Source organism: Tinamus guttatus, unplaced genomic scaffold, assembly GCF_059628265.1.
Source record: "Tinamus guttatus ecotype Peru unplaced genomic scaffold, ASM5962826v1 Tinamus_guttatus_pri_ptg000434l, whole genome shotgun sequence".
NCBI classification, from domain to species: Eukaryota; Metazoa; Chordata; class Aves; order Tinamiformes; family Tinamidae; genus Tinamus; species Tinamus guttatus.
The window spans coordinates 600,922-612,442 of NW_028288968.1; the positions used below are offsets into that span (position 1 = coordinate 600,922).

Sequence of the window (11,521 nt, forward strand, 5' to 3'; positions counted from 1 at the left end):
GCCACAGAACAAGGTTTCTGAAAAGATATTGCCCATAATGTCAAAGATATTTAGCATTTCAGTTGTGCTTTAATAGATCTGTTTCTCCATTTATCTTATGCACTAAAATATTCCAGCTTTTGATTTTTTCAGACGTTGATTTGACACTCTAAATGCTCTCTAACAGTATCTCAAGACAACTATTGAATGCAAAATGATGTAGTAGCATTTTAAGGAAATGCATTAAGATGTATTTACAGACTGGCTTTACAGATAGAAGGTACATACATCGTGTTGCTTCTGAAATAAAAAGAGGATTCCTTGCTTTGATTAACTTAGTTGACTTTGATTAATTGAAGGCTGCATTTGCTGAATGAAAAAATATTCCTTTGAGATGGAAGCGATATAAAATACAAAGGAATGGAAATCCTCATATGCCCAGACTATTGTTCTTGGCCATTGAGGACTATAGTGTGGGGATCTGGAGAAACATGCTTCCATGGGAGGGTAAATCCAAGCCCTGTCAGTCAGAGGCGCTTGGCTAAAGGAGTCTGCAAGATGCCTGGGCCAAGGCTCAGTGTGGGCCCTTGCTGCAGCCTGATGATTAAATTCTGCACGTGTATATGTGATGGTGGGAAGGGGAGCCAGCAATTGGCTGAATCACAGAGTGCTTAAGGTTGGAAGGGACCTCTAGAGATCATCTAGTCCAACCCCCCTGCACACGCAGGGTCACCTAGAGCACGTGGCACAGGACTGCATCCAAGCGGGTTTGAAGATCTCCAGAGAAGGAGACTCCACAACCCCTCTGGGCAGCCTGTTCCAGCACTCTGTCACCCTCCCTGTTAAGAATTTTTTCATTAAATTCCTGTGGAACTTTTGGTGCTTCAGTTTGTGGCTGTTTCCTCTAGTTCTGTCGGTGGCCACCACTGAAAAGAGGCCAGCACCATCCTCCTCACTGCCTCCCTTGAGGTACTTCTAGACACTGCTCAGGTCCCCTCTCAGCCTTCTCTTCTCCAGGCTGAACAGGCCCAGCTCCCTCAGCCTCTCCTCATAGGGCAGATGTTCCAGGCAACTGATCATCCCTGTAGCCCTGCGCTGGCCTCTCTCCAGCAGCAAAATGCAAATAGTTGTGCCCATAACTGCATACAAGGATGGATAGCAAGTCAACACCCGTTCCAAACGGGTGGCCCCCGTGTTCCGCAGGCTGCTGAGCATTCAAAGCAGTGAGCCCTGACTTGCTCTTGCTTCTCACCCTCCCGCAGGATTTTCCGACGTCGATCACACTTACGCGCAGAGGACTCAGCTCTTTGATACACTAGTCAACTTCTTCCCAGACAGCATGACCCCTCCTAAAGGCAACCTGGTAGACCTCATCACGCTGTGACGGAGCAATCACTGGACATGTGGAAGAGGGGAAAAGCATCCGTTTTCAGTATTTTAATTTTTTTACTGCATTGATTGACTGCTGGGATGAAGTAATATAGTAGCCCCGAGGTGTTTGAAAGGGGTTTTATACTTGTATGGTGAATCCCTGAAGCTTTTCCCTTGGAGTAGGTTAATAAAATGTAACTGACATACTTCCGACTAAATATATATATTTTTTTCTGACTTTGATTTTTGAGTTAGCAAATGCAAGAAATAAATAGGGCTGGTGGGGAGGGAGGGAAAAGAGAATAAAACCCAATCCTACCATGATCTGTTTGGCCCGTAAGGGAAACTTTTGAGTTTTGTGCGTTGTCTGCAGTTAAAGAGGATGGGTTTTATTTTGGGTTCGTTGGGAAAGGGGGTGGTTCCTTTCTCATTTGTGGCTAGTCATGATATAGTGCTTTGCCCTACAACCTCACCCTCAGCAGCTGAGTAACTTGGCAGCAGGACCCCAGCATGTGTTGAGGTAATAATAATAATAATAATATATGTCTCGAGTCTTGTAACCGCAGTGTGTCGTGTGAAGGGGAGCACATGTCACAGATTGTCCTCGGGCGTGAGAACCCGGCTGACAGCGGTATGTAACTGCATTTGATACCCATTTGATACCATTACCTAGGCCTAAATGCCTGACTTCCTCACTCTGAAGCCTTCTGTTTGGACCTCACAGTCAAGCGGAGACCTCAGAGAAGCCCTCAGAAAACGGGAGTGCAGGTTGTCCACGCAGACCCGTTTTTGTGGATTGTTTTGTTTTGCTGCTGTGATCTTCTGGTGGGAAACCCCACGGGTCCTTGCAGAGCTCTGCAGACCTGGGTCTTCCATGCACACGCTGAACCTCTGCAACCTGACGCCCCGTTGGGTGTAGGGTTTCCGAAGCAGGTTGTCTCCGTTTACCTACGTGTGTGCTTCTGCCTGTGCGTTTGTCAACGTGTCAATGTGAAGAGGATTGTTCCAAACAGCTTGTCTCCCTTCTCCGTAGTACAGCTCACTTTTTTAATGCATTTGAGGGAGGCCTTTTTAGCAGAAACCTCTTTAAAAAGCAAGCTCATGCATATATACATATATATGTATATATATAAATATGTATTCTTCCTTACAGAAAACCTTTATAAATAAGGTAAGAGCTTGGTGCTGCACTGAAGTGGAATGAAGAATATGCATAACTCCACATTAGCAACTGCTCGCCTCCGGTGTCAGCAAGCATCAGTACAAACTGGCTGGTGTAAATATTTATATGAAACTGCAGAGCTTTTTATCCGGAAACAGTCGTGCCAGTAAGGGTATCATTGCTGCACTTGCTGTGGCTACACAACTGCTGTTGAACTTGATGAAAGTCTTATGTCTGCAAAGATTAATTGGATTTTGTAAATAAAAGAGGTAGCGAAGCATCTTTCTCAGAGCTTGAGTGTCTGCTTGCTTCGATTCCATCGTGTTCCCTTTTTAACATGTTCTGTGCAACATATATAGTTCTAGTACGTTGAGAATAAAATTAAAAGCTAGGACTAGCATTTAATCTTCCAGAAGGGAACAATATGTTGGGCTTTGCCTTTCCTTCAGGGAGGACTATACAAATAAAGTGCTTTTAAGTAACCTGTAACTTAATACTGTTTAGAAATTGTATACTTCAGTGGATGGCAAGTGCACTCTGTGCAGAGGAATCCACGGAGTACGTGAAGTCCGATCGAATTGTTTCTCTGAAACTTTGCATTTCTTTTCCAGGGGCATGGAAAGTTTTACGTCACTGTGGGACTTTATGGCGGGCTTTTCTTTGCTAACTTAAGTAGGGCTTAATAAGATGAATGTAGATATCAGTGGTGCTAACCTTAGGTTATCCAGCTGAGGTGGCGTTTCCAATACAATCGGCCTGAGTGCTTTAGACACAACCGACCTAAAACACTTCTGCCCTCCAGATTTTAAATTCACGACGCTGTTGTGCTTCCTTACTGCTCCATCTCTATATACTCTTTCCAACTTCAGCCAGATGATAAGCTTTTTCCCTTTTTTATTTATTTTTTATTATTATTATTCTTTTATTATGGCAGCTTTCTAACCAACCCAGCTCTTGGTGAAGTTTTGTTCCTACCACTTATGTGACTACATGAGGCTGAATCCCAAAAGAAACAACTAGCTTGAGAAGCAGCAGAGAACAGTGGAAGTTCAGGAATAACTAATGCTTTATGGACAGTGTTGCTACCAAGCAGGGTATCACCTGGGGTTTGTTTTGCCTTACAGAAATTTGATGAAAACACTTTTCTCTGAATTAGGTGTGCATGAGGGGCCCAGTTCTTATAGCATAACTGAGTTGCTTATGTTAAGAGCTCGGTGAGCTTGCTTCTGTAGGACTGAATCCTGGCTAATGAGAGCACTTGGGGGTGATCGCATATTGACCTGCCTTCATCCTGAGCGAATTGATCTCGGCTCGGATCCCGGGCCCTGGATTAGGAGCGCTGATTAACGAGCAGGAGCTGCTCTCTGCTTGTGAGCATTTGTGGAGCAGCAGAGGCACCCTGTGGCCAGAGAGGTTAATCCAAAAGACAGACTTCTTGCAGGTTTGCCAAGGGTATTCACTCATTCCCTGTGCTTAAAGCTAAGGGTCAGAATTAAATAATTTTTCTTTATTTTTTTTATGCTGTTTGATTTTAAAATAATAAGTAAAAATCCTGTTCAGTGAGGTATAAATTTCCTTTAAACCATTAACAAGCTCTTACAAGGACAGTTTGCTGCATTTAATTACATTATGATCTTCAAAGATACTGGTGATATTCCAGGAATGTATTAGGTATTAGTGTCATGGAAATACTGAAGTACAAAGCGCAAAGGAATCCACCTGATCTGAAAGCAACCACTTAAAAATGTGTCAAAGCACAGTGCATGCAGTGCTGTAAATACACAGGCTGTACCTGAGAAGTATTAAAACCTCACCTTATACCTTGGAAAGTGCAGTAATGCCTGCATTGTAGCTTAAAAGATGGCATTAGCATGTACTATATTTGCGGGTGACTGTACAAAACTAACACTGCATAGTCTTTGCACGGCAATAGTTTAGATCGTATGTTCGCTTGTAAATAAGGCACTGCAAAAAAAGCTAGAATTACTTGTCAAATAGACATTACCTTATAGTAACTGGGGTCTTTAAAGCCAAAGTTACAAGCTTGCGGTACGTTTTATGAAGCTTTAAGAAGGTAGAGGGGGATGAATTTCATATGGGTGTATCAAGATTCAGTCCTCATTTAGCCTCTCAAATTCTTCTGACATTGGTGAGCTGCTCTTCACTGCCACTAGCAGAGGGGTTGACCTTGCAATATTGTTCAATAGAAGAGTTTTTTGGGAAATGTGACAGCGTGCTGTACACAATGTTGTTCCTATGAAGTGACAGGCTTTCCTTGAGAAATAAAGCTCTTCACGTCCGATTTTCTTAGTGTTTGTCTTGTACAGCCCCTCAAGGTGGTCATGAGGCAGATGTCCTTAAGAGTTCTTCCAAATTTCTTTCTCCAAGCAAGTGCTGCTGTGCTAATAGGGCCCGTCACATTGCTTCAGTGTGACATGGCAGTAGGATCTACCTAGATGTTCTCACGAAGAAGACTAGCCCTTGCCTTGCTCTCCTCTTGGAGGATATCTTTTGGTAATGGCACTCTTAGGGAGATCCAGAAGGTACTCCAAAGTGATTAGTGAAATCAGTTGGGTTTTGTTCATTTTGGCTCTTGTAAAGACACACTTGCAATGCACGTTATGTGCAGATGTCTCCTCCTCTTGTTGAGTGCAATGAGGAATGAGAACTTTACCCAAAAAATAGTTTAGTTGGCCCTTTCTCTGGGCAGCTTCCCATGTGTGTGATATAGTCTGTCATAGCAGCCATGTAAATAGCTGACTGGGTTTTGATTCTGTTCGTCTGTGACTGCTCTGGGTGTGCACAGGAGCATGGTCAAGCCCTTGGGTCAAGCAGGGTGCTCCTGCTGGTGGCCTTCCTGGCCAAGCTGTGCTCTCGTTTTGAAAAATCCATCTGTAAAAGGGCTATTTTTGTCTCCAGGATGCTCATTTGGTTCAGTGGCAGCAAGAGTGAATCAAGGAAGCTTTCCTAAAGAACGAATTAAAGCTTCATCTGCACGAAGACCTTACTGGAGTATGGATGGTGGCAGACTTGCAGGCTTAAATTGGCTTCTTGAAATCTTTTGGTCACTAATTATAATAACCCACCCTGAAAGCTGGAATGGTTGAGTTAGAGTTATCCAAAGGATGGGAAATACCTTTTTGGAAGAGTGTGGCATCTTGTCAGATGCCTAGGACTAGTGACAAGAAATTACCATAGCTTGGGGGGTGTGTGTGTGTTTTTTAACCATAAGCCATAAACGTTACAGCCTCAGTTGACTCTTTCTTCTCCCACAATATTCTCCATCCAAAGCAGAGTATTATGGACCACTGTTTTCTGTGAAGGTTTGTAGAACAGCTGCTTTTTTAAAATTTATTTACTTTCCTAACGTGCTACTTATTAGAAGGGAGTTTCCTTTGTCACAGTGTCGTGCACCATTCCTGCCCTGCTCTGCAAGCTTGCAGTTGTGGATGCTGCAGGAAACGAATAGAAAACTTCAATCAGACTTTGGAGAGGAGAAAAATGCATGTTGTTTCCTTCTGTTATTGTAACAACAAAAAATTATCCAGTGTTAGTATTAATGTTACTTCTTTTAAATACAGAATTATAGCAGGTACCGATTACGTTAATAGTTAATTCTCTTGGTGCTGCCTGGGTTTCTGAATTGAGAAGGAAATACTTTTATGGAGTTCATTGAATGAAAGTTTTAATGTGGGCTTAAAACTGGAATCCTTTTACACCTTGGTACATGCAGTAGTTCTGTTGATGTGGTTGCTTTGGGGAAATGACAATAATAGTTAGCTAGATGGTGGGTACCTTGTATTTGGAAGTTGAAAAATGTCTTGTCAAAAGCTTGAGTCCTTGTGTTTGCTTTGAATTTTAGCGTGTTACAGTCGGCTCAGAATTCAGAAATGTTTAGTTGTTGTCAAGAGAAATCCGCATGGTAAAATTAATGTGCATCTCCCAAAGTACTTGTGCTGTTGTATAACTGTAGTTATGATAGAAACAGATGATCCCAGTTATAAAATCTATTGTTCTTATTAAGGGAAGAATCATAGAAACTCTGAAGATCTTGGCCAATTTTAGTCATGGTGGTATGAAGACAGGACTTATTCTGTGAAAGGCAAATTGAAGGAAAGTTGTGTGACTTGTAGTCTTATAGTATGTAAGCTGTAAATACTGGTGAAAATGAATATAAATGTACTGTCAGACAAAGAACTGGAAGCTTTTTGTTATTGATAAACTCATGGGTATGGTAGAGCTTCTAACCATATCCTGCCATGGAAAAGCTTTTGCTAGAAATTTGTTCAAGTTGTGGTAATGAGTTAAAGGCAAAATCCGTTTTGCTGAAGGCTTCTGATAATGAAAAGACTGGAAGCTTCTGATAATGAAAACTCAAGTGTGGAAAGTGTCTAGTGCAATGGAGCAATGTTAGCAGGACGTGGCCCAGTGCTTGGACAAACTGACTCCAGGTACCTCCATCTGCAGGTCATGGATCCACACTGTGTTTTAGTGGTTATATTTGTCATCTGAGAGGGTCCCATACGGAACTGTCACCACTCATGGCACACTTGAGGAGTGCTCGTGGATGAGGGGCTGTATGCAATTCCATTTAGATCTAGAGTTTTACAAGGCATCATCTTCCACAAGTATCGCTCCTAAAAGTAACATATTGCTGCTGTCTCCTTTGCTTTCATGTGTTCAAACTCAATATGTCAATGTGGGGAGCTCCGAATACGTTTTACCTGCTGTGACCCAAATTCACTGCTCTGCTTCTGAGTATTTACAGCCTCAGACTTGCTTAAGCTGCTGTCAGTGCATCACTTCAGTACCCTGAAATCTTAATTTAGACGTGGCAGAGACACAGGTACGTGTTGTCTTCACTTCCAGCTGTGTTTGCTGTAAGACAGCGCGGCTTAAGCTGACAGACTGGGGGCTGTAAGTATTTGAGTGCTGTCAGAATTCAGTTGACTGAATTTGGCTCTAGTTCCTGGAAAAAAAAAAAGAAGGGTGAGGGAAGAGCTCAAGGTTTGCTGTATTTGTGGCTTTGCTACTAATCTGCAAGGACAATCTTCTGCGAGTGTTTATGGTGGTGTGATGAGCAAAGCATGGGCTCCACGTGTTGCCCCCTTCCCGCTGATTTGTTCTCTCCCCAAGAAATTTGCTGATGAAGGTTTTGCTATTGAAATGGGCTGCACCTTTGGACTTCCTGAAGCTTCAGGGAAAACCTGTTCAGGGACCAAAGGTGGCAAAAGTTGGATGGTGGTTATGAGGCATCAGGTTCTCTGTCAAACTCTAGACTTCCTTGCAAGGCTCTTCAGGGCTGCCCTGGAAAGGGTCAGAGGAAATGGGAAAAGATATAGACTTGATAAAAGGTGGTTGAGCACGTTTAAGATGTGCTTTGCTCGTGTGGAATGGCTCTGAATGCTCCTCTCAAGCAGCTCTGCCATGGAGAGCTGCCTTCCTCATGCGACGGGGATTCCCCGGCAGCGTTTACAGTCAAGACTGATACAAGACCAGTGTTTTCAAGTCCTGGAGCTTTGCCTTGGGCCTTGGGCCTCTCCACCATAAAGCTCATGAGGACATTGAGCACACCTCTTAAAGACTTCTTTTCCCCACTTCCTCTGCTGCAATCGCCAAGAGAGCAACTGGTCTTAAAACTATCAAAATACATAAAAGGTTGGGCAACTTAATCAACTGTCAGGCCAGAATTGGCAGTCCTTATGTTAAAACCTAAAAATGCTCCAAGCTTTCAAATGACCATTGCTAGTGGTGTTAGGAGGGTGCATTTTAAGGAATTTTAGTCACTTTTTAATTAATGAGGGCAGAGAGCTAGACGAAAACAAGATTAAGTGGTTATAGACTATAGACACTGGCGGACAGGTTTCTCTCACCTGTGATAAGAAAAAATACTTCAAATGTCCTGGCTTGGTATCTACTCACCTGTGGGGTTGAAAAAGGGGCTTATCCATTTAATAACTGACTGTGAGGGTGACATTTTTTTTCTTTTTAGCTTTGATAAAAAGCTGAGCTCTAGCTAGAGGAAAATGGTTTTATAAACCTGTACGAGTCAGCTGCTTCACAGCAAAGTGTGTAGCCTGAACAGCAGCTGATGTTTCTGCGTTTGTTTATTCTGCAATAATTTGTTTTAGTCAAAAGACGACAGCCTGCAGCATGGTCCATGCTGAGAAACCTTGAATTAATTACCTTGCATCCAAAATTTGACAAAAGCGGGATTTTTGAGTGCATGGAGAGCTTATACTGGATAAAGACGCTTACTTGATTTTTCCCTCTTGTCTGCTGTGCTAGTTGGAAGGACAAACCATCAGTGGAAGCGGAATATTTCCTTCCTTTCTTCCATATCATTCCTGTCCTTTCTCCCTCCATCCCCCTTGTGTGGATGTGCAGGATTTTTCCTTCTGTAAGTGGCTATGCTGGAAGAAGAGACCAGTGCTATACAGAGTGGTGGGTTTTGGCACATGTGTTGCAATGGTTTGTTTTGGGCTGAAATAAGAGGTTAAGAACAGTCTTGGGCACTAGGGGAGCATGGGACAAGCACCATGGCCTGCAAAAATGTTTTATTTAGCAGGAAGAATATTGGCTTGTCCTACGTGGAGCCCACGGGACGTTTGTGCACCGTGGTGGTGAAATGTGGTCCAGGTTGCACCAAGGTGGCCTGTGGTGATTGCACTTCCCACCCTTGGATTACAAGTAAACAGATTATTATCTTTTTTATCTTTTTTTTTTTCTTCCCAACCTGGAATGTTGATTTGCTTCCTTGGCATAACTTTTCCTTTAGTAATTTCTGGGTCGATTTGTAAGCCCCGTTGTGTAAATATAAGAATGAGTGATATGAGGAATATCTCCCGATGTAGTTATGTTGTATGTAATGTACATAAGGAGAGAATGTATTTTGTTCATTTTTTTCTTAATAAAAATACATATGCTAGCAGAAGTGTTTGTTTGATGTCTGTTCACTTTTCCATACCTTGTTTCTGAGGATGAGGATGAGTCTGTGACCGTCTCTTGGAGGCAGTTGTGATGCATGATGTCTGGACCCCAAACTTAGCTCCTTCCGAGATGTCTCTGCAGCCTCCCTTTGCACTACAGGAAAGCCAAGAATGTGTCTTGTCCCACAAAATTGGTAATTAGCTGGGTCTGCATCCCATAAATCCAGTGTTGTAAGAACTTTTTATTGGGAAGGAACACAGAGCTAAACATAGGCTGATGCAAACCGCTGCCTTTTCATACTTGAACCAAACTGGATGAGTGTTTTCGCACCCGCCCCCGCCTTTTCTTGCGTAAGTGGAAACTTGTTCCATGCAACCTGGAACAAAATGTTTTGTTTTGGCCACGTGAAGAGGAATGGCAATGCCGAGCTGCCCACGCTGATCCTGCTGCGCAATGGCCCTGCTCCGTAGGGTGGTTTTAGCTGTGACCAACCACAAGGTGAAGCCAAAGAGCAGAGCTTGGAGGTAGTTGCAGAAACCCGATGGTTCAGTGGAACAGCAGCCTTCAGCCCAGTCCTGAGTTCAGCCAGAGCTTGTCCCCTATCCAAACCACCCCATGAAGGACGTTTGGATGCTCAGCCCTGGCACCTCCATGGCAGCCTCCTGGCTCTTGTCCCTGCATGCCCAGTGTCCCCATGGCATGGAGCCATGGAGCAAGCTCTCCAAGGAAGCGCCAAGCTCTCTGCCCATGGTTGGAGCAGGGGGAATGGCTCATGCTCAATGGCCAAGACCTTTTGGGGTCATTTGAAGACACTCTTAGCCCCAGCCGTGGTCAGGCCACCCTTGTCCGCATCAGCCAAGCATCCTACCCTTGTGGTTTTACAATGTTTTTGATTATGGGATGTTTTTCCACTGCTATGCAGTAGATGCACAAAGTCCTCCATGGCTGGATCCCCCTGAAGGTCTTGGATGGCTTTTCCTCCATCTTGGCCAAGTCTCTCCATGTTCTCCCTAGCAGGAGCCTGCAAAGCCTGTGATGGTGGCTCCAAACAATAGCTGGTTATGACATCTAAGTAATTTATGGTTACAGCTCTTGACTAAAAGCTTGTTTTTTGTTTGTTTTTGTTTTTTTTTAAGTCTGCCAAAAAAATGAATTTTTTACATAAGAATCTTTATTGACAGAAATACATGGTGCTTTCAAAATATAGCTGTAGGAAAATGCAAGAATAATCTCTGCAATCCAGTTTCTCAGTCCATTCCAGTGTAAATCAGACTCCTGTCCCCGAGGGACGCGGGCGGCAGCGGGGCTCCGCGCTCCCGCCGCCGGCTCCGCGCGCTCGTGTCCCCGCGCGGAGGGAAAAGTCACGGTAGGAACTCGGGCCGGGCGCATCCGGACGTCTCTGCACGGTCCTCGTGATGCCGCAAAGACGAGAGTCTCCACGAGGACGTCCGAGCTGCTCGTGGGAGCCTCACCCAGAGGTAAGAACAGTTCTTGTACAGCGAGCCTGGGTTAAAGCTGCTCTGGGATGGGGAGGGAAGAGGGTGGAGAAAGGAAGGGGAAAGGGGCAGGAGGAAGGAGATAACGGGGCAGGTTTTTCATTTTGGTCTAATAAGGATGGCTACAGTCTACCCAGGGGAGTACTAAGGCCCGAGATGATCATCGCTGCATTTCCTACCTGATCATTTTGCGAACAGTATCGACATAAAAACTCGCTTTTGTTGTTGTTGTTTTTTGTTTGTTTGTTTTCAGAGACAATATTTCTTTAAATAAGGGAAGGAGAAAAAAAAATCTGCTATAAAACATCAGCGCTTTTAAAAAATACGATGTCTGGAAAAATAAATAAATGTACAATTCCTATTCAAATACAAATTGTTATAAGCACTTTGCCGAGCAGTCGATCTCTTCCCTGCTCTCTGCTCCTGGAGACTCGGAGCTGCTCCAGCGCCAGTCCCCGCTCTTGGGGTGGCTTTGGGAAAGTCTTTGGACCTGATTCTTTAAAGGCGATGGGATTTTAGGCACATGCCTAAAGCCTTCAGCTTTTTCTTCATCTCTTTTTACTCGTTTGTATCTCTTTTTACT

General features: G+C 43.8%; 1 protein-coding gene across 1 annotated transcript in view; it reads left to right on the plus strand.

The window, feature by feature from the left end:
• Positions 1 to 1,556, plus strand: part of MKLN1 (muskelin 1) — a 90,622-nt gene extending 89,066 nt beyond the window's left edge. Inside the window, exon 18 of the mRNA XM_088531808.1 lies at positions 1,242 to 1,556. Coding sequence (XP_088387934.1) covers positions 1,242 to 1,363 — 122 coding nt within the window. The 3' untranslated portion in view covers positions 1,364 to 1,556. The remainder of the gene's footprint in view (positions 1 to 1,241) is intronic.
• The last annotated feature ends 9,965 nt before the right edge of the window (positions 1,557 to 11,521 follow it).